The sequence below is a fragment of the Bidens hawaiensis genome, unplaced genomic scaffold, assembly GCF_021521415.1.
Source record: "Bidens hawaiensis isolate Kalapana, Puna unplaced genomic scaffold, B.hawaiensis_p1.1 tig00022872_1, whole genome shotgun sequence".
Classification (NCBI taxonomy): domain Eukaryota; kingdom Viridiplantae; phylum Streptophyta; class Magnoliopsida; order Asterales; family Asteraceae; genus Bidens; species Bidens hawaiensis.
This window is the reverse complement of record NW_027493567.1, coordinates 132,799-156,199: the sequence shown is the minus strand read 5'-3', so window position 1 is coordinate 156,199 and position 23,401 is coordinate 132,799. Positions and strand designations below refer to the sequence as shown.

General features: G+C 38.1%; 3 protein-coding genes across 3 annotated transcripts; all 3 read left to right on the top strand.

Moving 5' to 3' along the window:
- Positions 1 to 855: 855 nt before the first annotated feature.
- LOC143566347 (uncharacterized) lies at positions 856 to 7,533 on the top strand. Its single transcript, XM_077053078.1, has 10 exons — positions 856 to 1,423; positions 1,572 to 1,651; positions 1,765 to 1,943; positions 2,019 to 2,847; positions 2,920 to 3,047; positions 3,113 to 3,172; positions 3,246 to 3,296; positions 3,750 to 3,820; positions 3,915 to 4,066; positions 4,143 to 7,533. The coding sequence occupies exons 1-10, from the start codon at positions 1,152 to 1,154 to the stop codon at positions 7,355 to 7,357; spliced, it is 5,037 nt and encodes a 1,678-aa protein (XP_076909193.1). The 5' UTR covers positions 856 to 1,151; the 3' UTR covers positions 7,358 to 7,533.
- A 1,357-nt stretch (positions 7,534 to 8,890) lies between these two features.
- LOC143566327 (uncharacterized) lies at positions 8,891 to 14,026 on the top strand. Its single transcript, XM_077053066.1, has 5 exons — positions 8,891 to 9,120; positions 13,002 to 13,171; positions 13,250 to 13,310; positions 13,482 to 13,551; positions 13,661 to 14,026. The coding sequence occupies exons 1-5, from the start codon at positions 8,925 to 8,927 to the stop codon at positions 13,830 to 13,832; spliced, it is 669 nt and encodes a 222-aa protein (XP_076909181.1). The 5' UTR covers positions 8,891 to 8,924; the 3' UTR covers positions 13,833 to 14,026.
- Positions 14,027 to 15,325: 1,299 nt separating this feature from the next.
- On the top strand, positions 15,326 to 21,526 carry LOC143566326 (protein FMP32, mitochondrial-like). The gene is made up of 7 exons (XM_077053065.1): positions 15,326 to 15,567; positions 15,755 to 15,886; positions 15,983 to 16,042; positions 16,630 to 16,706; positions 16,808 to 16,864; positions 20,914 to 20,980; positions 21,079 to 21,526. Exons 1-7 carry the CDS (start codon positions 15,376 to 15,378, stop codon positions 21,196 to 21,198), a joined length of 705 nt encoding a protein of 234 aa, XP_076909180.1. The 5' UTR covers positions 15,326 to 15,375; the 3' UTR covers positions 21,199 to 21,526.
- The last annotated feature ends 1,875 nt before the right edge of the window (positions 21,527 to 23,401 follow it).

Genomic DNA, 23,401 nt, shown 5'->3' with positions numbered 1-23,401 from the left:
TCTCACTTCTTGTATCATACGTAGTGGCTCGTTTTAAACTCTAAAACAAGCTCAACACCTCCCCCACCCTAGGGTGAGCCAAGTTTTGTATTAGCTCGTTGTGTACACTAAGGAGAGTTGTGAGACAAAATGTAACTATTACAAGGGATATTGAGGTTTTTTTTATTATTATCACAACTTATTGCAAAACTTCTTATTGTTGTTTGGGACGTCTAGTGTCGTACAATGCCCCTGTGTGCTTAGTTATCACCATTCACCATACGTCGTCTCATACCATAATAAATATACGTCTTTAACTCATTTAATTTATATCTCTAATAACATGTGTACGTTAACTTCATAAAAGAAACTAAATACGTAGTTGTGCTTAATCCCCCTGGACATTCCAACATAAATTTAATTGAAAACGAGCTGCATTCACGATAAAGTATACTTTTGATAACACAAGTGCCGGTAGCGTACCGAACTACCGATACCATCCAAATAATCAATACCGACATGCATTGTTATCAGATGCACCACCAATATTTGTTTATATGGTTTTGTATTTTTGTAAAACACGTGTTATCATTCTTCTTTGCACATCATAACTTTACTTTTATGATTTCTCTTTCCAGTTACCACACCAAATGCCTATATCGTACCAATATTCTAACGATCCAAAACGAACCAAAACGATACTACAGTTTCATTGTTTAGGTCTTTCCTTTTAGTTGCTATACCGAGTGCCCGTGTTGTAACGAAACCATAACAAACCAAATCATATCTCGTTACATGTTTCTCTAAGTCCAATTTATGCCGTAACTATTCATCTCAATGTCATACTTTTATTATTATTATTATTATTATTATTATTATTATAACTAACCAAAAATCAGTCACCGTGTTTGCTGATTGAATAGAATACCATCATCATCAAAATCAGCTGCAGCTAACAACACTCACCACCGCTCCGGTGATCGGCGTTCTTCATATACTCCGATTAAGCTCACATATCTCCGGCCACCACAAATCCTTCAACCACCACCATTAATCACTCACTTCCCCCAATCAATTTCCATTTTCAACTCGATTTCAACTATTAGGGTTTCTTCATGACCTAATTAATTAATTACTTAATTAACTTCAACCTCAGCTTACTTAATCAACTTATGGAGCTTCGGAATTCTAGGGTTGAGACTTCAAACCTTGACCAGAGTCAACAGATTCAAAATCCTGACGGCGGCGTTGCGGCGGATGCTCCGGCACCGGCGGCGGATGCTGGTATTGCAAGTGGAGCGGTGAAACGGAAGCGAGGGCGGCCGCCTAAGGCTCAGGTGAAAGCTGTACAGCCTGCTGCTAAGAAGAGTAAGGAAGAAGATGAGGATGAGGATGTTTGTTTTATTTGTTTCGATGGCGGGAGTCTCGTTCTCTGTGATCGCCGGTTCGTCTTCGTTTTGGTTTGGATTGTGATTCTGTTTGTGTTGCATATTTTGGGGGTTTTATTAATGTGTGCATTTATTGAAGTTAATGTGATAAGTTTTATGTTATTTGAGCTGATTAATGAGTAATTAATGTTGCTTCTGGTATAGGGGATGCCCGAAGGCGTACCATCCGTCGTGTATTAAGCGGGACGAATCGTTTTTTAGATCAAAAGCTAAATGGAACTGTGGTATGTAGTATGTTGACTGGAAGATAGAATTATTACATATAAGTCCAAAAGTTAACATCTTGATATCTAGTGCAATCAAACTTATAGTATCTTGATGTTTATATGGATTTCAGGTTGGCATATTTGCAGCATGTGTGAGAAAACGGCACATCATATGTGCTTTACATGTACTTACTCATTGTGCAAAGGGTGCATTAGAAAGTCTGATTTTTTGTGTATGAGAGGTGATAAAGGCTTTTGTACAGTTTGCATGAAAACAATTATGATGATTGAAAACAGTGGAGATGCAACGGTAAGCTGATTTGCAAAATAATTATGTTTCTTTCTATGGTCTTGTTATATTTTTTTGCTTATGTGCCACACACAGGTGGATTTTGATGACAAGTCTAGTTGGGAGTATCTTTTCAAGGTGTATTGGGTGTACATAAAAGGAAAGTTATCTTTAACTGTTGATGAAATAACTCAAGCCAGGAATCCATGGAAACTAGCTTCCATTGAACCAACGAGTTCAAATATTATTGGTAGTGGTCGAAGAAGCATTACAGCCGACTTATCTTTAGCTAATCTTGAGGCTAATGAATCCAAAAGAAGAAAGACAGATGAACAGACCAATGGGCCTGCTAACGAGCCTTCTACAAACGGGCCCAGAGAATGGGCCAGCAAAGAGTTAATGGACTTCATTTCACACATGAAAGATGGCGATACATCCGTTTTATCTCAGTTTGATGTACAAGCTCTTTTGCTAGAGTACATAAAACGAAATAACCTCCGGGACCCACGAAAGAATACTCAAATTATATGTGATCTAAGACTAATGAATCTTTTTGGGAAACCGCGTGTCGGGCATATTGAAATGTTGAAGCTTTTAGAATCTCACTTTTTGGTTAAAGAGGATGTTCAGAAGAATAGCACTGTAAAACAGGGGGATACTGATGTTAAAAGTGAAAATATTGTGGTCGGTAATAAGGAACGTAGGACCCACAGGAAGAGTGAAAAACGCATAAAGAACAAATTGGATGATTATGCTGCTATTGACGTGCATAACATGAATTTGATATATTTAAGGCGGAACTTGATGGAGTTGCTTATTGAAGATAAGGAAAAGTTTAATGAAAAAGTAGTAGGGTCGATCGTGCAAATAAGAATATCTGGTAGTGATCAAAAGGATGATATGTACAGGCTTGTACAAGTAGTAGGTAATGCAATTTTAGTACTGTTTTCACCTTTTTAAGGCGTCGGTCGTTATTTACCGTTAAATTATTTTACAGGGACAACTAAAGTGGATGTACCATATAAAATTGGTGATAAATTAGTGGATGTCATGCTTGAAGTATTGAATTTAGACAAGAAGGAGACAGTGTCAGTTGATACAATTTCGAACCAAGAGTTATCTGAGGTGACATATTAAATCTTTGTAAAGCTATTGTAAAGGGATGATTTATGTTATCATTTACTTTTCAGGACGAATGCAGACGCCTGCGAGAGAGTATAAGATGTGGGCTTGTGAGATGTTTTACTGTAGTAAGTGTGCATGGTTTTAATAATAGTTATTTTTATTTATGCTTGCTGATGCTAAGTTTTGTGGTTGATTTAGCGTGAAATACAAGAAAAGGCAATGGCTTTGCAGTCGGTGCTGATTGATGATGTGAGTTACTCGGTTTTTTTTTTCTTATTTAAAATGGTTTATTAAATATGTAATGTCTTAACTAAGATTACAAAAACAATATTCTCTTGGAATAAATCAATTTAGAAGGTTATATGCATCAAAAATAGAATTTAAGGGACTTTCAAGTTTCAACCCGTTTAACCTGTTCCAAGTTAAAGCCTTTGAACTGATTTTATTTGGTACTATGATTGTAGCAAATTAAGCCTTTGATATAACTTAGTAAAATAATAAGTATTAGTCATCTTGAGGATTTCTTTTAAAACTTAGATAAAAAAGTTTATAGTTAAGTTTTCTATTTGACCTGTCTGAGATAAAGCTCATTCTAAGTCGACCCATTTATAAGCAAATGGGTGGAAATGCCACATCTGATAAATAATGTAGGTTTATTTATTGCTTTATTTAATTGGTATGAACCTTTCATATGTAAAACAGAGAATTGAAACCGAGGTGTTGCGGCTCAGTCAGCTTCGTGATCAAGCGAGTGAAAAGGGGCAGAAAAAAAAATATCCTTTGCTGACAATAGATACTTATTTTCAATTTGTTATTTTCTTATTGTTTATGGAGTATTATATATTTGAATTTCTTAACAAATTCCACTGTTAGAGACTGTGTGAAAAAACTCAAAATTCTAAAAACACCAGAGGAGCGTGAACGCAGGTTACGTGCAATTCCTGAGGTTCATTCGGATCCAAAAATGAATCCTGACTATGAATCCGATGACACTGAAGAGTACTTTAACAATGAACAAGGTCTGTTTTTTCTTTTTCTTTTTTTGTAGTTTTACAGCACATTCATTATATTGACTTGTGTTAGACTATTGCTCAGGAGAACAACATTTAAAGCCAAAGTTTCCTTGGGCCAGTGGCACAAACACAATCTCTCCAACGAAAAAAGTTGATAATTTAAATGATCAACCGATTGGCTCAGGTGTTGCAAATGTCGATAACGATTCTAGCAAATTAAACACGGAAAACGACGTTAGTGGACCGCAAAATGAGGCTGATTGTAACGGTTCTAGCGTCCCCAAAATCAACACCGAACCTGCTGTGGGCTCATCGTTATCAAACGTTGAATCAGGTTCAACCTCAACTCCTTCGTTTCTCTCAATGATGAAAAACGGGTCGGTTGATTATAATATGTGGCATTACCGGGACCCGGGTGGAAACGTTCAAGGCCCATTTTCTTTAGTACAGCTGCAGAAATGGAATACGAGTGGATACTTTCCTGTTGATATGAGAGTATGGGCGGGTCAAGAAGCCGACTCATTACTTTTGAACATTGTGTTGCGAGAGCGGTTTCACAATCCTGATGCTCAACGGGCCGAAAATGAACGAGTCAACAAAGATAATATTCAAGTTGAAATTCCATCATCTACCGTTCTTGCAACTTCATATAGTTTAAATAGTTCTGTTAATCTTGAGAAGATACCCGATGATTTAAACAGTGATCCCCAGAGTGTTGCATCTTTGACCAAGGTCAACAAGTCAACTGAACACTTTGGTATCCAAAACATGCCTGATATCAACCAGCATTTACTGAAAAAGGAAACTCCTGAAAACCAAAAAATTCAAGATTCTGTAAAGCAACGGGCAAAGATTCATGTTCAAGATTCCGGAATCCAGAACATGCCTGATATTAATCAACAGGTTTCTTCGGTTTTCACTGTTGCAGATGTACCTCTTGTGAATTTACCGAACTTGTTTCAGAAAAAGGAAAGCCATAAAAACCTGAAAATACAAGATTCTGTGGCCAAGGAACGGTCAAAGACTCCTGTTCAACATCCCGGGATCCAAAACATGCCTGATATCAATCAACACGTTTCTTCGGTTTTCAGCGTTGCAGATGTACCTCTTGTGAATTTACCGAACTCGTTTCAGCAAAAGGAAAGCCATGAAAACCTGAAAATACAAGATTCTGGAGTCAAGGAACGGTCAAAGATTCGTGTTAAAGATTCTGGGAACCAGAACATGCCTGATATTAATCAACATGTTTCTTCTGTTTTCACTGTTGCAGATGTACCAATTGTGAATTTACCGAACTCGTTTCAGAAAAAGGAAAGACATGAAAAACAGAAAATACAAGATTCTGGAGTCAGGGAACGGTCTAAGATTCCGGTTCAACATCCCGGGATCCAAAACATGCCTGATATCAATCAACACGTTTCTTCAGTTTTCACTGTTGCAGATGTACCTCTCGTGGATTTACCGAGCCCATTTCAGAAAAAGGAAAGACATGAAAACCTGAAAATTCAAGATTCTGGAGTCAGGGAACGGTCTAAGATTCCGGTTCAACATCCCGGGATCCAAAACATGCCTGATATCAATCAAAACGTTTCTTCAGTTTTCACTGTTGCAGATGTACCTCTCGTGGATTTACCAAGCCCATTTCAGAAAAAGGAGACCCATGAAAACCAGCAAATACAAGATTCTGTGGTCAAGGAACAGTCAAAGATTTTGGTTCAAGACCCCGTTATCCAAAACATGCCTGATATCAGTCTACATGTTTCTTCGGATTTCAGTGTTGCAGATGTGCCTCTTGTAGATTTACCGAGCCCATTTCAGAAAAAGGAAACACATGAAAACCAGAAAATACAAGATTCTTTGGTCAAGGAACGGTCAAAGATTGCAGTTCAAGATCCCGGGATCCAAAACATGCCTGATATCAATCAACACGTTTCTTCAGTTTTCAGTGTTGCAGATGTACCTCTTGTGGATCTACCGAGCTCATTTCAGAAAAAGGAAACCCATGAAAACCCAAGAATACAAGATTCTGTAGACAAGGAACGGGCAAAGATTCCGATTCAAGATTCCGCAAACCCGCCTAGCTGGAGTACAACTTTGAGTCTAGTGGTTGGTGGGACCCAGCTTCCCGAAACGGGTGACGAATGGGGTAGGTACCCTCCAACTGTAGACCACCAAGTTGCTACTACAAACCCGACCATCGACCAAATTACCAGTATGCCCTCATGGCACGGGCTCGGTGAAACGATTGAGTTTAGCACGTTGGCGGAGGAGTCGGTTTCAGATCTTTTAGCCGAAGTTGATGCAATGGAGTCGCGAAACTGTGCCCCATCACCTACTTCTAGAAGAAATAGTTTTCTTGAGGATTTGTTCAATGGTTCGATTGATGATTTTAGCCCGACTGCGGATCAGAGTACACGAAGTGACGGGTTTAGCTCCACTGCAGATATTCATTTAAGCCGTCAATCAACGGGCTTACAATTCTCTTTTGGGCTCGAGCCCAAGCCCGCTTGTACCGTTAGTATTCCTCACACATCCGAGTCGGATAATATCGGGTTTAAGTGGGCGGAAATGGGTGGTTCCGAGCTCCACCCGCCCCGCCAAGACATGATTGATTTGAATCATTCCACTCGTGCCGAAGCTGACGAGTCAGAAAGAGAAATGTTAATCGAAGAAAAGTCAAACCGCTCGGTAGGACCGAAGTCAAAAGAGAGAGTGAGTGAAAGTATAAAACCTGAGACAGCAAAGATTGCTCATGGGTTTTCAGTAATCGGTGAGGAAGAAGGCGAGTTTATCCAGCCAGAGGTGGTGGCACCGCCACCATCACCACCACTGCCGCCACCGCCACCACCACCACCACCGTCACAACTGCCCCCACTTCTACCGACTCCACCGACAATGGGATTGGACACGGTTGATTCACGAAGAGTGGGATCGGGAAGACCGGCTCAAGGAACCTCAAGTACGGGTCGCATTCATTCACACACGAGCGGTAGTCGAAGCGTGAATGTAGGGCGGGACCCGCATCACAGTCGGTCTGGTGGAGATAGAGATAGAGATAGATATTACAGTAGCAGTAACAGTCCGAGAGAGAGGAGTCATCATGTTGAAGATTCAGGATACAGTAGAAGCAGTAAAGCTGGATGGAGTCGGCAGTCTTCATTCGGTGGCGGCGGCAGTGGTGGTGGAAGTGGTTATTCAAGGCCGCCGTTGAAAGGGCAGCGGGTTTGTAAGTATTATGAAAGCGGGCGGTGCCGGAAGGGATCTGCGTGCAACTATTTGCACCCACAAGACAGGTAATTTGGGATGTGGTTGTTTTGATTGGTAACATGTTTTTTTGTATGATGATCAATATATAGTATGATGATGATAATGATGATGAATGATGCCTGTGATTCAATTTACCATATTTTGGGTTTATGAAGATCGATATTATGTTGATAACTGGAAAATTGAAATTGTAATAACTCATGATTATATTATTGCTTTATGAAGATGGGTTCTGTTGATACCTGGAACCCATGCTATATTAAATGAATCAACAATCCATGAAGCATAATCTGCAAAAGACATCATAATTGATACATTAGTTATTATTATTATTATTATTTTTTCAGTTTTATTGTTTCTTTTTGTATCTTAAAAGAGGATTGACTTTTACTAGATATTGTTTTCATTTACATCTTGTTATTTTAGCTATTGCTCTTAAAAACGTAATTCTATTGTAATACATGTTTTAGAAAATGAGTGGAAATAATCCTATTATTAAAAGTTCATACATGATCAAAATATATTGTTACAAAAACCTTATAAGGTACTTAAAATCAATTAGGTACTTAAAATCAATTGCCAAAATTATTTGCTTAACTCATTCTTTCCATCATAATTACATATCCGACTTTAATTGGTTTTCAAAGTGTTGTACATATATATTTCAAGGCCAAACATCCTAAGGTAAGAAGGTAAGACATCATCTACATAAAGTGTTGTAAATAGATAAACTGTACTGAATGTTGGTTAAAATGAGTAATTAGCTAGTACTAGTATGTTTGGCCACCATTTCCTAACTGATTGCATTACACAATGCCATTCACTTGATTGACATGACGAACAGACTATAAATGACAGCCGATCTTACCCTCCAATTATGCAATAGACTTTTTCCATCACTTGAAAACTATAACCTTCGAGTCACATGACAACAACATTACCTTCGCTTCAATGCCTTTCATTATTTCCTCGACACGATATACATGTTTATAAGGGTATCTATGTGACAACAATAATTAAACTTGATAAAACCATTATACATTTTAATGGTTCATGTCATTTTAGTATAACCGATATAAACCGAATGATTTGTTCTTTAACTTTTTCTATTTTTTTACGGTATAGTTTGTTAGGTATATGTAAATGAGTCGAGTACGAGCTCGACTAGGCTCGAGCTTGACTCGTTTCGAGCAATTTTTTAAAGCTCGAGTTTAGCTCGTGAGTTGTTTTTCAAGTTCGGGATCGACTCGTTTATCATTTATTAGTTAATTTATATATATATATATTTTAATTATATTTTATATATTTTGAGAAAAATCTTAAACGAGCTTAGGCTGGAGTCAAGCTCTAAAAAAGGTAAAATTTAGAAACATACAAAACAAACTTCTTTCAAACTTTTTATTGATCCGATCTCGAATAGCTCGCGGGTTCCCGACTCATTGCACCATTTGTGACTTGTTTCGAAGTTTTACAATTTTATTCTCTTCACCAACAACAATATCGTTAGCATCATCTCCTCTCCGACGAAAGTAATCGGAAGCAAAATCATTATATTATCAATAGCATAGATATAAATATACGGTTGGAGAAAGAATCAATGGCGGTAGAAGACGAACGAGCAAACCCTAGCTCCAAAAATCAGAGTAATAATAATAATAATCCAGAAGAGAAAGGTGTTGGTGGTGGTTCGAGATCAGGTAAATCATGCAAAGGATGCTTGTACTATTCTTCAACTCTCAAATCCAATTCTCGCAATCCTCTTTGCGTTGGCATCACTCGTTCTCTTCCCAAAGGTATTATTATTACTATTATTTGAATCCTGATCTGCGAGTCATGTTAGGTTTTAATTGTTAGCAATTGTTTATGTTTATTGTTATACTTGTTCTCGAAGAAATTAACCTAGGTTTTGATACATAATATTACTGTTGTGTTCGGAGGGTAAATAAGGCGCATAGATTTGTGTTATAAGCTAGTCTGAGTTTAGGCACATAGTTGTGTTCTTTTGTTTTCAAAAGATGATTTAATTGTAAACATGCATCAGTTTGGGGCTGTAAATGTTCGTCCGTGCTCCCAACATGCACATGAACTAGGAATTTCGTTTGATTGACTGAATTTACGAACACGAACAAAGGCCATGTTTGTTTAATTGTGTTCGTGAACGTCCGTTTATGTTCGTTGATATTTATTTGTTCATTAAAGGTTTTTCACTCTATGATTTGGATTGTTGTTCTGCGAATATGTTAAGTTTTGTGTTATCTGATTTTTGTGGAAGTCATACGCATCTAAATTATACTTGTTCTTGAAGAAATTAACCTAAATTCTGATATCATTATTACTCTGGTAGACCGTGTGCTCGGATGGTAAAGCATGAGTTTATCTGATTATTAAAGTTTCCTCTCACATTATCATGCAATTCTGAATAACAATTCTTCCTATATCAGATCACCACTTTTTAATTTTCTTATGAATTAGGGAAATGATTGTGCTATAATCTAATTTGAATTTAGGCACATAATTGTGTCGGTTTGTAGTTCAACTAATGAGTTCGTTGTAAACATTTATCAACTTACCGCTGTAAAGTGTAAACGAACCGAAACGCTTGGCAGGAAGTTTGTTTTTGTTAGTTCGTTTAATAAATGAACGAACATGAGCAAGGAGTTTTGTTTGATTAACTAATGGAACGAACACAAACTGTGCTACGTGTAACACCTCGGCTCAGTTAGGACTCAATACGGTAAATCAGAGTCCGAAATAAATATTTAAATTACAAAACAAGAATCGAAAGAAAATATCTTTCAATAGAAATCATACAGCATTAATAAAACCCTAACATAAAATCGACATCATTGATCATTTCATTTCCCTTATCCCTCAGCCCGATTCCCTGTTTCTCTTCCGGCTATCATCAGAACTACCCAGAAATGCTTGTCTTTCCATTTACACTTTCTTTACAGCTCTAGCAGCTTCTGCAACAGCAGAGAAAGTCGAAGAAATGATTGAACTACGAATTTGGTTTCATACAGCTTACTGTTATATCTTTGCTCGTTCCTCAAGTGTTCCAGAAAATGATTCATTGTTTCATTGACGGAGACTATGAATTCCCGAGTATAGGAACTCTTATGCATGCTAGTAAGTTATTTTTCAAAGAAAATAGAATGAAAATCTCCTTAAGGAAAGTCTTCCACAAATGGGTCTCCTCTTTCTTCTAATGCACCCTTCCACCAAGTATGTGCATCTTCTTCCAGCGTATACGATGCTAATCTCGACTTGTATAAGAAGACCAATTTTACCGATTGATTGGATTTCTTGGATCAGCTGCTAGAACACCTCACAAACAAGTAGAGAAATATCAAGCGGACTGTATGTGACCAAATCTGTAGGTCAATCATTCATTCTACTTTCTCTACCATTGCAGAAGTGCAAAGAAAGCTGATGTGGAAAGACAAACATTTCTAGGTAGTTCTGATGATAGCCGGAAGAGAAACAAGGAAACAACTGAGGGATGAGAGAATTGAAATGACCAAAGAAGTTAATTTTATGTTATGGTTTTATTAATGTATTAAGACTTCTATTGTAAGAGATTATTCTTTCGACTCTAGTTTGGTAATTTAAATATTTATTTGGGACTTTGGCTTACCGTATCAAGTGACACGTCAGCCCTAACCGGGCCGGGGTGTTAAACCGCGTTTGTTCAATTGTGTTCGTGAAATGTCCGATAATCTGTTCGTTGATGTTTGTTTGTTTAATAAAGGATTTTAATATTCTTTTCATGACTTTTCTATTCTTATCATATAGGTTTTAGCAAAATTATACCATAAATCAAAAGGATACATGAGTATTATGTGATTAATTTATATGCAAATTGACATATGAATGCTAAAACCAACACAAATTTGGAGGCCAGGCCGAACCGTTGACACTGGCCATTCTCGGTTTGCCAAATCAACTAAAACATTGTTTGTGATTGTGATTTGTTCATTTTCTTAATGAATGAACATGGACAAGAAATATCGTTCGGTTAGGTGTTCGTGAACCATTCGCTTGTCTGATTAAAGGTTAACGGATGAAAATGAACAAGGCCTGGTTTGGTTCGGTTTGTTTACTGCCCTATTCGTCATTGTTCGTCTTTGTTTGAAAACACAGTCAGTAAACAAAATATAACGAGACCACTTGAAGGATGAAATTACTTTTTAAATAATTCATAGATTCTTGTATTAAGAATTTCTTGCATCAATGAAACTTTTATTGCACCCACATATTATTATTATCATATCCATGACTTCAATCTCAATATATTTAGCTACTTTGATGTTTTTGATCACCTTTACTGCTCTCGTGGCAATAGGAGGAAGACGGTTAAACTTAAATCCGCTGCTCATTTTCTCTCCAAAATCCCTAGGTTCAAACTCTACCAAATCCCCAGCGATCAAGTTATAAGTTCTAACAACCTCATTGAATTCTGTGAAAGCATATTAGTTTTGAGGGACAAGTTATAAGTTGTAACAACTTCACCGAAGTGTGTGTGTGTGTGTATATATAGGTCTTGTATGTGAGCAAACTATACAGTGAAAGTCTTTCCATCTGTATCGTTTACCAGTTCAACTTCGATACGTTTACCTAATGTAAAGATCCGCCTTTGCAAGTCACTATTACCTACATGTGGCACATAGTTATTAAAAGCCCTCGCTTTCTTGCGCCTAGGCCCGGTTTCAGGTGAGGCTCAATAAATGCGCTTCTAGTTCCTAGGTGAACGCTTTGGCAATATCTACGACAAGAACATGTGAAGATAAAAGCCGAGCAAAAGAAACACAAGGAGTGCTACTGAAACTTAGATCTAGGAGAGGTCAAAGGCATTATATTGATACATTTTGTTATTCAAGTTTGGAATTACATTTGAATCTTGACTATTTTAAACGTTTTGGTACTAATTAGATGATATTAAATGCTATATAACAACTTTCTTTATTTTATTTGAAGAATAACATATATTTTTCATATACATAATATATTTTAAATTTTTTATTCTAGTGCACTTCTTTTCTTCATCCCTCGCTTTTTGTTGCGCCTTGCGCCTAGGCCCAAACGAGGCCTATGTGCCTTGAGTGCGCCTAGCGCATATGATAACTATGATGTGGCATTAATTTATCATTCACGCGTTGGTAAAATAATTTCAATAGAAGACGAAGATATCGATGCACATAAAACTATGTCAAGTATATAGGCACTATATGTCAAGTATAAAAGTTTAAACCATGCCTTGATCCTTATATAGGCACTATATGTCAAGTATGTGTTGGTGTCTATTTCATTGTCTCACAAATCCTAATTTGATGTGTCTTTATAGTTCATTTGATTTTAGGATTGTTAGTTTAATGCACGAAGTATAGCAATATAACTTTATTTTTTTACACTACATAAATATCATGGCAAATCGGCAATATTACCTTTCTACATCTGCAATTGTAATTTTGGCAGATATATAAGTTTTTCACACTAGCAACTTCTTTTGAGTTGTTGGTGCCTCGCTATATTAATGTGCGAACAGTGTGATGTATAATACAATATTATTGCTAGTCTATATTCTACTTATAAAGTGTCAGGATGCACCTTATATTACTAGTTAAAATGTTAAATTAAAAATTATGTAATGTTGAGTTTTAACTCGTGTGGCTAGTACCTCGATACTATGTTGGAGAATCTGAGATGGAAGCTTCAAAAGAGGGCAGGAGCCTTGCTGATTTCAGATACGGGTGTGTCGGTTATTCTGTTTATTCAGATATGAAAAATCACAGTGGCAATGTAGATGAAACACAAAAGGAGTTGCCAGTCTGTGTTGGCCTTGAGGTTCTCTCTCTCTCTCTATACACACACACACACACACACACACATAATAACGTCACTTACATAATCACCTGTTTGCAGGTTCTGGTAGACAGAAAAGTTACTAATGCTAAATCTGCTCCGATTCATGCTCATAACAAAGGTAAATTATTTAGTTAGCATCATGGTTTTTGCAAGGTTATAAAATTAATAATTTATTATTGAAAAATAATTTAAGTCAAGTTATTTGATCTTGATTTTTTTTTTTCTGTATATATCACAGGCATAACATAACAAAACTAATGCATTGTTTTTTTTTTGTTTTTGTGTGAAGATAACCATATAAAACCACAACCACGAGTAAACAGGCCAGCTCAATCTACATCAGATGATTTTTTTAGCAGGTAAGTAGTTATGTGTTACATTTTGACTTTTGAGGTCAAATAAGATAATGGGTTGGACCTGAAGTGTATGTATGACTATTGACTTTGATAAATTTCTTGTTTGAAACAGATTTACTAGAAACGCAAACATAGTGGCATCAGGTGTTGCAAAGAACGTACGCAAATTCGGGAATCATATAAAGGAAAGTGTTGATGATATATTGTATCTTTATCGAAAACCACCGAAGAACGAAAATTTTAGTAAGAAGATAAAATCAAGTTTACTGGAAGATCAAGAATGATAAGCAAGAACATGAACCGGAACATCAAGCAACAAGTTTAAGGATGCAAAATTTTTAGTAATTTTTCTTTTAATAATGGAATGTATTTCTGTTCCCTGATGAATCAAATTGACAACATATATATGGTCTTAATAGTTCGATTTTTGAGGAGTTCAAACCCATATATCCCATGTAAAATAAGAGATCGGGTACGTGGGTCGGGTGAGTTTTAGATTACTGGGTATTTGAATTTGGATTTGGATTTGGATTTGGTCTATTGAATCACTCAGATACCATAACTCACATTGTCATCTATATTGATTACAATTATCATACAATTATGCTTGCAATTGTCATTAAGTTGGTGTCATTTGTCTTTGCATAGCTGTCTCCATGTGAGCCTTTGACAACGTTTCTTGCGTGGATATAATGCATGAAATCTGCCACGATTATAAATTTATATTTTATCGTGTTTTAATTATTTATATTCTTTGATACTATAGCCATGCTATTGGTTCACTGGTTGGAACGAACTCAGTGACACTTGTTACAACCAAGTTGGGTTGGATATTACCACATCAAGTAACTGTTGTACAAAAACTGCACAACAAGCCCGTCTAGCTCAGTTGGTAGGGCGCAAGGCTCTTAACGGTGGGCGCATTACACTTTTTGAACTAGAAACTATTTTCAAAATCGTGTATGAATGGAGGTTTACTTACAGTCACCAAAAAACGATTAAAGTATTTTTTTTCCTTGGTTTAACTTGAACATGATGTTTCAAGATACAAGCATACAAGGTTTAATGAAAGCTGATTAACCGAATTATAACCGATAATTATATTTGCTTAACCATAACCATCAGTCTTGTTCAGTAATTATTAATTTTGATACACAGTTTGTTTTTCGGTTATTGTTCGGTTTTAACCCGTACTCCAAAACCTACTATTATTGAGCATGTTTGGGATTGAGTTTGGAAAATGCTTATTGGCTTATTGATGTTTTCAAAAAGCCAAAAATAAATGTGTTTGGCAATCACAAAAAACTTTCTTATATTAGTTTTTTGAAAGGTTAAAAAGCAGTTTTTCAAAAGCCTCAAATCCTGGGCTTTTTAAAATGACTTTTTGAAAAAACAAATAAACCAAGAAGGCATAAGTTGGTTCAATGGTAGAGCACTCACTTTACAAGTGAGAGGTAGGACGATCAAACCTCACTAGCACCAACTTATATGTGAGATATGAGGGATGACTCTGGCTTGCCAGGATTCGAGTCGATACCCGACGTTAAAAAAAAACGTCAAACTCAATCCCAAACATAATATTAATATATATTAAAATAAACGAAAATCAAAATCCAGTTCTTCACGGCTCCCAAAAACAAGCGATAAAAACCCAGAAACCGAAATTCAATCTTTCTTTCTTTCTTTCTTTCTTTCTTCAAATCAGTCTACATTCAATCAAGATTCTTATTCCTTTAATCTATCCATCTGGGTTTTCATTCAGTTCAGTTCAATTCAATTCAATTAAAAGCTTCTTTCTTGATCAATCAATCAATTGCTGTTTATCTAATGGCCTGCATCCGTGCCGGAACGAAGCTCCGATTCGTTCAGGCCACTAATTCAGCTCAATATTATTATTCTTATTATCATAATAATCCAATCTGCAGCAGCAGTAGCAGTAGCAGATTTGATTCAAGACAGATCTCTCAGCTCGTTCAATCCAACGGCAAGCGTTTGTTCCTCGTTGACACGCTAGCCCTTGTAAGCATCTCAATTTCAATTTAACGAAATGAATTAGATTCGAATTTTCCCTGTATAATTTAAGGGTGCTCTTCGGGTTTTCCGGGTCGGGCTCGGGTTATTTGGGTATTCTGGAATTCAGGTCTGGTTTTGGATTTCAGATAATGACAGCCCTACTAAAAGCTAGGATTTGGTTTGATCCTTTTAGGTTAGAAGATTAGAAGGACAAGGCGTGCCGTCGAAGCAAGCTGAAGCGATTACGTCAGCAATTACGGAAGTTTTGAATGATAGTTTGGAGAATGTGGCTCAATCGTTTGTTACAAAAGCAGAAATGCAAAGGGTTTGTTTTGTTTTCTTGTTAATTGAATTGAATTGGGGGTTTTTATATTTTGTTGCTTTTTGGTGATTGTTTTTTTTTATATATATATTTGTTTAGATTGAGATGACTCAAGATGGTAATTTGGGCAAGTTTAAGTCTCAAGTGCAGAGCTCTCAGGTGATTGATTAACTATTTTTGGTAATGTATATGGTAATTTTGAATGTTATTAGATCAAGTTGAAAACTTCAAATTATCAGTTTTACTGTATTAGGACTGACAAACGGGTCAGAACCGGTTGATTCAAAAAAGGGTTATTTTGGTTAATTGTTCGGGTTGAAATGGGTCAGCATAGAACGATTGGTTTAAAAAATGTTTTTTTTTTTGTGTTTTTTATTTCAGCTTTACTTCTTGTTTTCGGCACCGGTTACGCGCGTTCATGTGTCGGTTACGCGTACTGGGGTGGGAAAACACGCATAACCCGGCCATGGTACGCACTTAACTCAGCGCTTCGCGCGAGTATCAGGCGTTGGATACGTGTGTTTAATATTCCAAATTAAGTTGAAAACTTGATAATCGTGTGTTTAATATTCCAGATTAAGTTGAAAACTTGAAATTATCGGTATTTGGTTTGAAATGGTTTTGACTTTTGAACCTGTGTTATGGGTATTTATATGATTTTATCTCGCAATGGTACCAATGCATTTGTTTGAATTCTTAGAATTTGTTCATGCGGTTATTTGAAATTTTTTCTAAACTTTTTTTAGGAAAATCATTTCTCTTTATTGCAACGTGAGACGGAAAAGTTGAGGAATGATATAGAGAAGATGCGCAGTGAGTTGAGGTATTATCATGCTTTTGTGATAAACAAACTGTTACATTTTCATTGCAGTTTATAAAATTTTATGTACAACTTGAAAACTACTAACTTTGATTGTGACACAGGTATGAAATAGACAAAGTTACTGCTGGACAGCGTCTGGATTTGAATCTTGAAAGAGGGTAACAAGATCGTCTTTTTTTTTCCAACTTCGAGAAAAAACTAACCATTGTTAATAAGAATTGTCGAAGCACGAAATGAATCTTACTTGATCCATGACGATGTTTCCACGGATTTTCGAGATGAACGAACCACGTCTTGATCTTCTTCTTCTTCTGCGGCTGCGCCGGCGACCTGCAATGTCGAGACCTGCAATGGTTTCGGGGGTGTGGAGGCGACTGCTAAGATATCCTGAGGATTTCTTGTTCACAGACACAAAAAGTGGTGGTGGCTCTTACTGAGCATGACCCATGATAAGGAGGTGGAGACCTCCTTATATAGAGTCTCATGGCCACCATCATGGTACTCTAATGGGCCTAGCCCAGTTAGGGTTACCTCCACAAAACCCCCTCGGCCCAATAACATCGTATTAGTCCATGTAATGAAATAAGCCAAACATAATAGATTTAGGGTCGTAGAACCGGGTTTTAGTACCATACCCCTACAAGCCCCCCCAAGTCCAGTGTTGCTCCTGGGCGCGCAAGCGTCTAGGTGGAGCGCTGGACTTTATAAGGTGTGAGGCGGTTTTTTCCCTTTTCTTTGGCCTTGTCTTTATTGTCTGAGTTTTGAGAGGCTTTCTTCATGATGGTGACATGTTGTAATAAAAGCCTGCGCGCGAGGCGACTTACAAGCTATAATAATAATGAAGCTCGCGCGTGAGGCCACTTACGAGCTATAATAATAATGGAGCTGGCGCGAGAGGCGACTTACGAGTTATAATAATAATGGAGCTGGCGCGAGAAGCGACTTACGAGCTAAAATAATAATGGAGCTAGCGCGAGAAGCGACTTACGAGCTAAAATAATAATAATGCCTGCGCGCGAGAGGCGTCTTACGAGCTTAGAATAATAAAAGCCTGCGCGCGAGAGGCGTCTTATGAGTTTTGAGAATAATAATTGAGCTGGCGCGTGAGGCGACTTACGAGCTGTGAAAGTAATAAAGCTTGCGCGCGAGAGGCGTCTTATGAGCTTTGAAAATAATAATTGAGCTGGCGCGTGAGGCGACTTACGAGCTGTGAAAGTAATAAAGCTTGCGCGCGAGAGGCGTCTTATGAGCTATAAGAATAATAATTGAGCTGGCGCGTGAGCCGACTTACGAGCTGTGAAAGTAATAAAATTGGCGCGTGCGGCGACTTACGAGCCTGTAGAATAATGAGAGCCTGCGCGCATGGCGACTTACGAGCTGTAATAATAAAGAAGCTGGCGCGCGAGGCGACTTACGAGCTGTAATAATAAAGAAGCTGGCGCGCGAGGCGACTTACGAACTTGTAGAATAATGAAGCTGGCGCGTGAGGCGGCTTACAAGCTGTAAAATAATAAAGAAGCTGGCGCGCGAGGCGGCTTACAAGCTTGTAGAATAATGAAGCTGGCGCGTGAGGCGACTTACGGGCCGTAGAATAATGAAGCTGGCGCGCAAGGCGACTTACGAGCTGTAATAATAAAGAAGCTGGCGCGCGAGGCGACTTACGAGCTTATAGAATAATGAAGCTAGCGCGTGAGGCGGCTTACAAGCTGTAGCATAATAAAGCCTGCGCATGAGGCGTCTTACGAGCTAAGAATAATAAAGCCTGCGCGCGAGAGGCGTCTTACGAGCTGAGAATAATAAAAGCCTGCGCGCGAGGGGCGTCTTACAAGCTGTAGCATAATAAAGCCTGCGCATGAGGCGTCTTACGAGCTAAGAATAATAAAAGCCTGCGCGCGAGAGGCGTCTTACGAGCTTTGAGAATAATAATGCCTGCGCGCGAGGCGTCTTATGAGCTGTGAATAATAAAGGCCTGCGCGTGAGGCGACTTACGGGCTGTAAGAATAACAGCTTGCGCGCGAGGCGTCTTATGAGCTGTGTGAATAATAAAGGCCTGCGCGTGAGGCGACTTACGGGCCATAAGAATAATAATAGCTTACGCGCGAGGCGTCTTATGAGCTGTGTGAATAATAAAGCCAGCGCGTGAGGCGACTTACGGGCTGTAAGAATAATAACAGCTTGCGCGCGAGGCGTCTTATGAGCTGTGAATAATAAAGGCCTGCGCGTGAGGCGACTTATGGGCCGTAAGAATAATAACAGCTTGCGCGCGAGGCGTCTTATGAGCTGTGTGAATAATAAAGCCAGCGCGTGAGGCGACTTACGGGCTGTAAGAATAATAACAGCTTGCGCGCGAGGCGTCTTATGAGCTGTGAATAATAAAGCCAGCGCGTGAGGCGACTTACGGGCTGTAAGAATAATAACAGCTTGCGCGCGAGGCGTCTTATGAGCTGTGTGAATAATAAAGGCCTGCGCGTGAGGCGACTTACGGGCTGTAAGAATAATAACAGCTTGCGCGCGAGGCGTCTTATGAGCTATGTGAATAATAAAAGCCTGCGCGTGAGGCGACTTACGGGCTGTAAGAATAATAACAGCTTGCGCGCGAGGCGTCTTATGAGCTGTAATAATAGTGGAGCTTGCGCGTGAGGCGGCTTACGAGCTACTTTATGTCACGCGCCACGTGCAGATGTTGCATGCACGTGCGCGTAGACTTTGGTTTTGTGTTATGCGCCACGCGCAGATGTTGCGTGCGCGTGCGTGTAGACTGTGACATGTGCGAGCATGTGATACGTAAGCATGTGTAATATGCGTGAGCATATGTGATGCGTGAACATATGGTATGAGGATTCCCAACCCCTAAGTTTGGCGTGTAGCCATATGGGATCTTAGGAGGATTCCCAACCTTGCAGTTTGACGCGTAGCCATATGGGATATTAGGGGGATTCCCAACCTTGAAGTTTGGCGCGTAGCCATATGGGATATTAGGAGGATTCCCAACCTTGGCGCGTAGCCATATGGGATATTAGGAGGATTCCCAACCTTGGCGCGTAGCCATATGGGATATTAGGAGGATTCACAACCTTGGCGCGTAGCCATATGGGATATTAGGAGGATTCCCAACCTTGAAGTTTGGCGCGTAGCCATATGGGATATTAGGAGGATTCCCAACCTTGAAGTTTTGGCGCGTAGCCTGATGCGCGCATGCACGGCGATAGAGTGGTGACTCGCAAGTGCGTGTGCATGGCGGAGGTCTCTTGCGCAAAACCCAGATGGCGGTTTCCGCGGCGGCACATGCACGGCTGCGGAGTGAGAACCCCCGGGCGTGCGTACATGGCGGCGGAAGTCTAGTAACTTCTGGATCTGCAATTTAAGAGTCAGATCTGCAACTTTAGACCTAAAATCCAGGTCTGTAATCTAGACCTAGATCTGTAAATCAGATCTGGACAGATCTGAAGATTCGGAGCAGATTTAAAACCATCACAGATTCGGAGATCCTGAATCACAGATTCACAGATTCGGAGATCTGATCATTCGAATCACGGATTTTCCTTCTTGCCCAGATCTGGAAGCCTCTTTTTAGATCTATGGATCTTTTTGAGCTTTAAATAGAACAAGCTTTGAAGCCTTTTTCTGTAAACTTCCAGATCTGCGTTTTTCTTGGGAGAGATCTGACAGCCGAGATGAAGATCGAAGGGCAGTTCGTTGCCGTCCCACGGATGGCGCCAATGTCGAAGCACGAAATGAATCTTACCTGATCCATGACGATGTTTCCACGGATTTTCGAGATGAACGAACCACGTCTTGATCTTCTTCTTCTTCTGCTGCTGCGCCGGCGACCTGCAATGTCGAGACCTGCAATGGTTTCGGGGGTGTGGAGGCGACTGCTAAGATATCCTGAGGATTTCTTGTTCACAGACACAAAAAGTGGTGGTGGCTCTTACTGAGCATGACCCATGATAAGGAGGTGGAGACCTCCTTATATAGAGTCTCATGGCCACCATCATGGTACCCTAATGGGCCTAGCCCAGTTAGGGTTACCTCCACAAAACCCCCTCGGCTCAATAACATCGTATTAGTCCATGTAATGAAATAAGCCAAACATAATAGATTTAGGGTCGTAGAACCGGGTTTTAGTACCATACCCCTACAAGAATCATCATTTTTGTGACAAGTTTATGTAAAATTTTTACTTATTAGTGAGTGATATATGCAGGAGAATTCGGGATGAACTAGCAAACCAAAACCAAGAAACTGCTAACCTCACAAATAAACTTGACAGGGTGAGTACACGCCATCTTTTTTCTCTGCATTTGTTAAAAGGCTTTGACTTTGACCAAAATGCTGAGGTTTTATTTTCGGAAATGTTCAATAAAACCAGGAAATTCATTCATTAAGGGCCCAACTGGAAGCAGCAAAGTATGATGTGATCAAGTACTGCATAGGTACCCTTGTCTCGATTTCTGCTGTTGGTTTGGCGGTGCTGCGGATACTCATGTAAACTGCAATCTTGGTACTTGCAATGATTAGCATTAACACACATAGATAAAACCATGGTTAGCTTCACGCGTGTTTTATGTTGCTCGTGATCGATTGGTCAAATATGTAGCGTAAGTAAACCGATATAACCATGGTAGGTTGGTTATTATTGGTCTTTACTTCACTTATTTTGGCATGTTGAAGTAATTGCACCAATATGACCATAATGAGACAGTTATCACAGTGTGTTTGTTTGTTTGTTATGTTTGGTTTATTTATTTTTGTTATTTTTAAGCTTAATGTGAAGCTAAATGCCATTTTTTAGGATGTATCTGAGCATAAATGCTTAAGCTATAGACTATTTTGTAACGTATCAACTTAAAACTTTATTTATTTGTTGATTTATGCATAATAGATAATCATTCTCTCACTTTATGAGGATAACACGTATCTTACTACTTTACTTAAAATTGATTCTTTACCAGACACTAGCTTCATAAATTTGTCTTATTAAAGTAGTTTAATTGTGCATGACTCTTTACACACAATAAGCAAATATGTTGTCGTTTATCGTGAGTATTGTAAGAATAGTCTGCAATACATTGTGGATTATTATTGTGAATGGTTTTTTAAAAGAAAACGTAGTGATATTGTGAATGGTTTTTTAAAAGAAAATGCAGTGATATTGTGTATTATCGTGAATGGTTTTTTAAAAGAAAACGTAGTGAGACTGATGTCAAGTTAACGAGTATAAATGTGATTTTCATGGTATTATTCGTTTGATTAGTAACTTATCGACTAAGTTATATCTTAGAATAAAAAACGAGATACTTAAAAAGCATGATTATTCATTTTCATGATATTATTCTTATAATCAAACTTTTTAACTACAAGTATATACGTAATATCAAATTTGTGGTTTGATATTAAAAATTTTAGTTCACGCTTTGGTTCTTAATGCCATTATAAGTACTAAAATCAATCCATGTTTGACTGTATTATTAAAATTAAAAAGAAAAAGTAAAATAGGATTTTGTGATGGTTCAAAGGATAAAAATAAAAAGTTTATATGCACCAGCCGGGAATCGAACCGTGGCAGGGTACTATTCGTTTAGATAATACTGTTTTAATACTTACAACTAATAATAACTGTGTTTTCTTTGGTTCGTGGTATCAAATTTTTAAAAAAGAAGAGAAATTTTTAAGTTCATTCTGATTATTGTAAACTGGTTTTAATAAGTCATAATGATCTGAGTTTGTTTGGTGGAAAATCAGGAATGATCTAGCTAAGCGACCGATTGCCCTGGTGGCTAGGACCTTCGTCACAAGGTTATTGTTCAGTGATCAGTCGAAGATGGACAAGTCTGTTATGAATTATGATCATTGATCAATAACCCCAACTGAACATACAAAAATGTATCTTAGGAAAATGATATGCAAATGAAGAAGTTACTACATGTCTTGTATGAGACTATGAGAGGTGAAAGAAGAGTAAAATCATGTTTCCAAAACCTTACACCCTCCATGACAAGTTCACTATCGGTCGATAATTTGTTAAACATACCAAATTTGCGTGCTTTTTACGGTCATTTTTTACTTCTTCAATAAACGTTGACGTATTTGAAAAACCAAAGTTGACTGCAAGTGTAGGATATAATTCTCACATTTTGAATCTGTGTTTAAAACTCCATTCAACTCTTGACATGGTCGATTACAATTGACTATATACATTGTGCTTAGAGGTTCACAAATCGGGTTTTTTCTAATACCCGGGTTCAGGTGTGGAACCGGTTTCGAGTACGATCGGGTATTGAGAGAAACCGGGTAGGGTATTGAGGAGAAAAACTCAACCCTATGTACCCGGTAGGGTATGATCCGGTTCGGTTATTGGAACCGGGTACGACCGGGCATTAATACCCGGTTTTGAATTTGTAATTTTTTTAAACATTTTTTATTTGTTTAATATTTAAATTTGCTTTGTAATTTATAAAAATAATTAAACGATATTACAAAAACCATAAATCCACTTAATTACAAATTATTTACTTAATAATATGCATTTTACAAAAACTTAAACATAAAAGTTGTGAAGTAAACCTAAAAATATACTATAAAAACTCATGTATTATTTCGGGTATTAGAAAATTGGTATCGGGTATCGAGTATAGGGTATGACCGGGTCCGGGTATAAATCGGGTACGGGTATTGACCTCAAAATGCATACC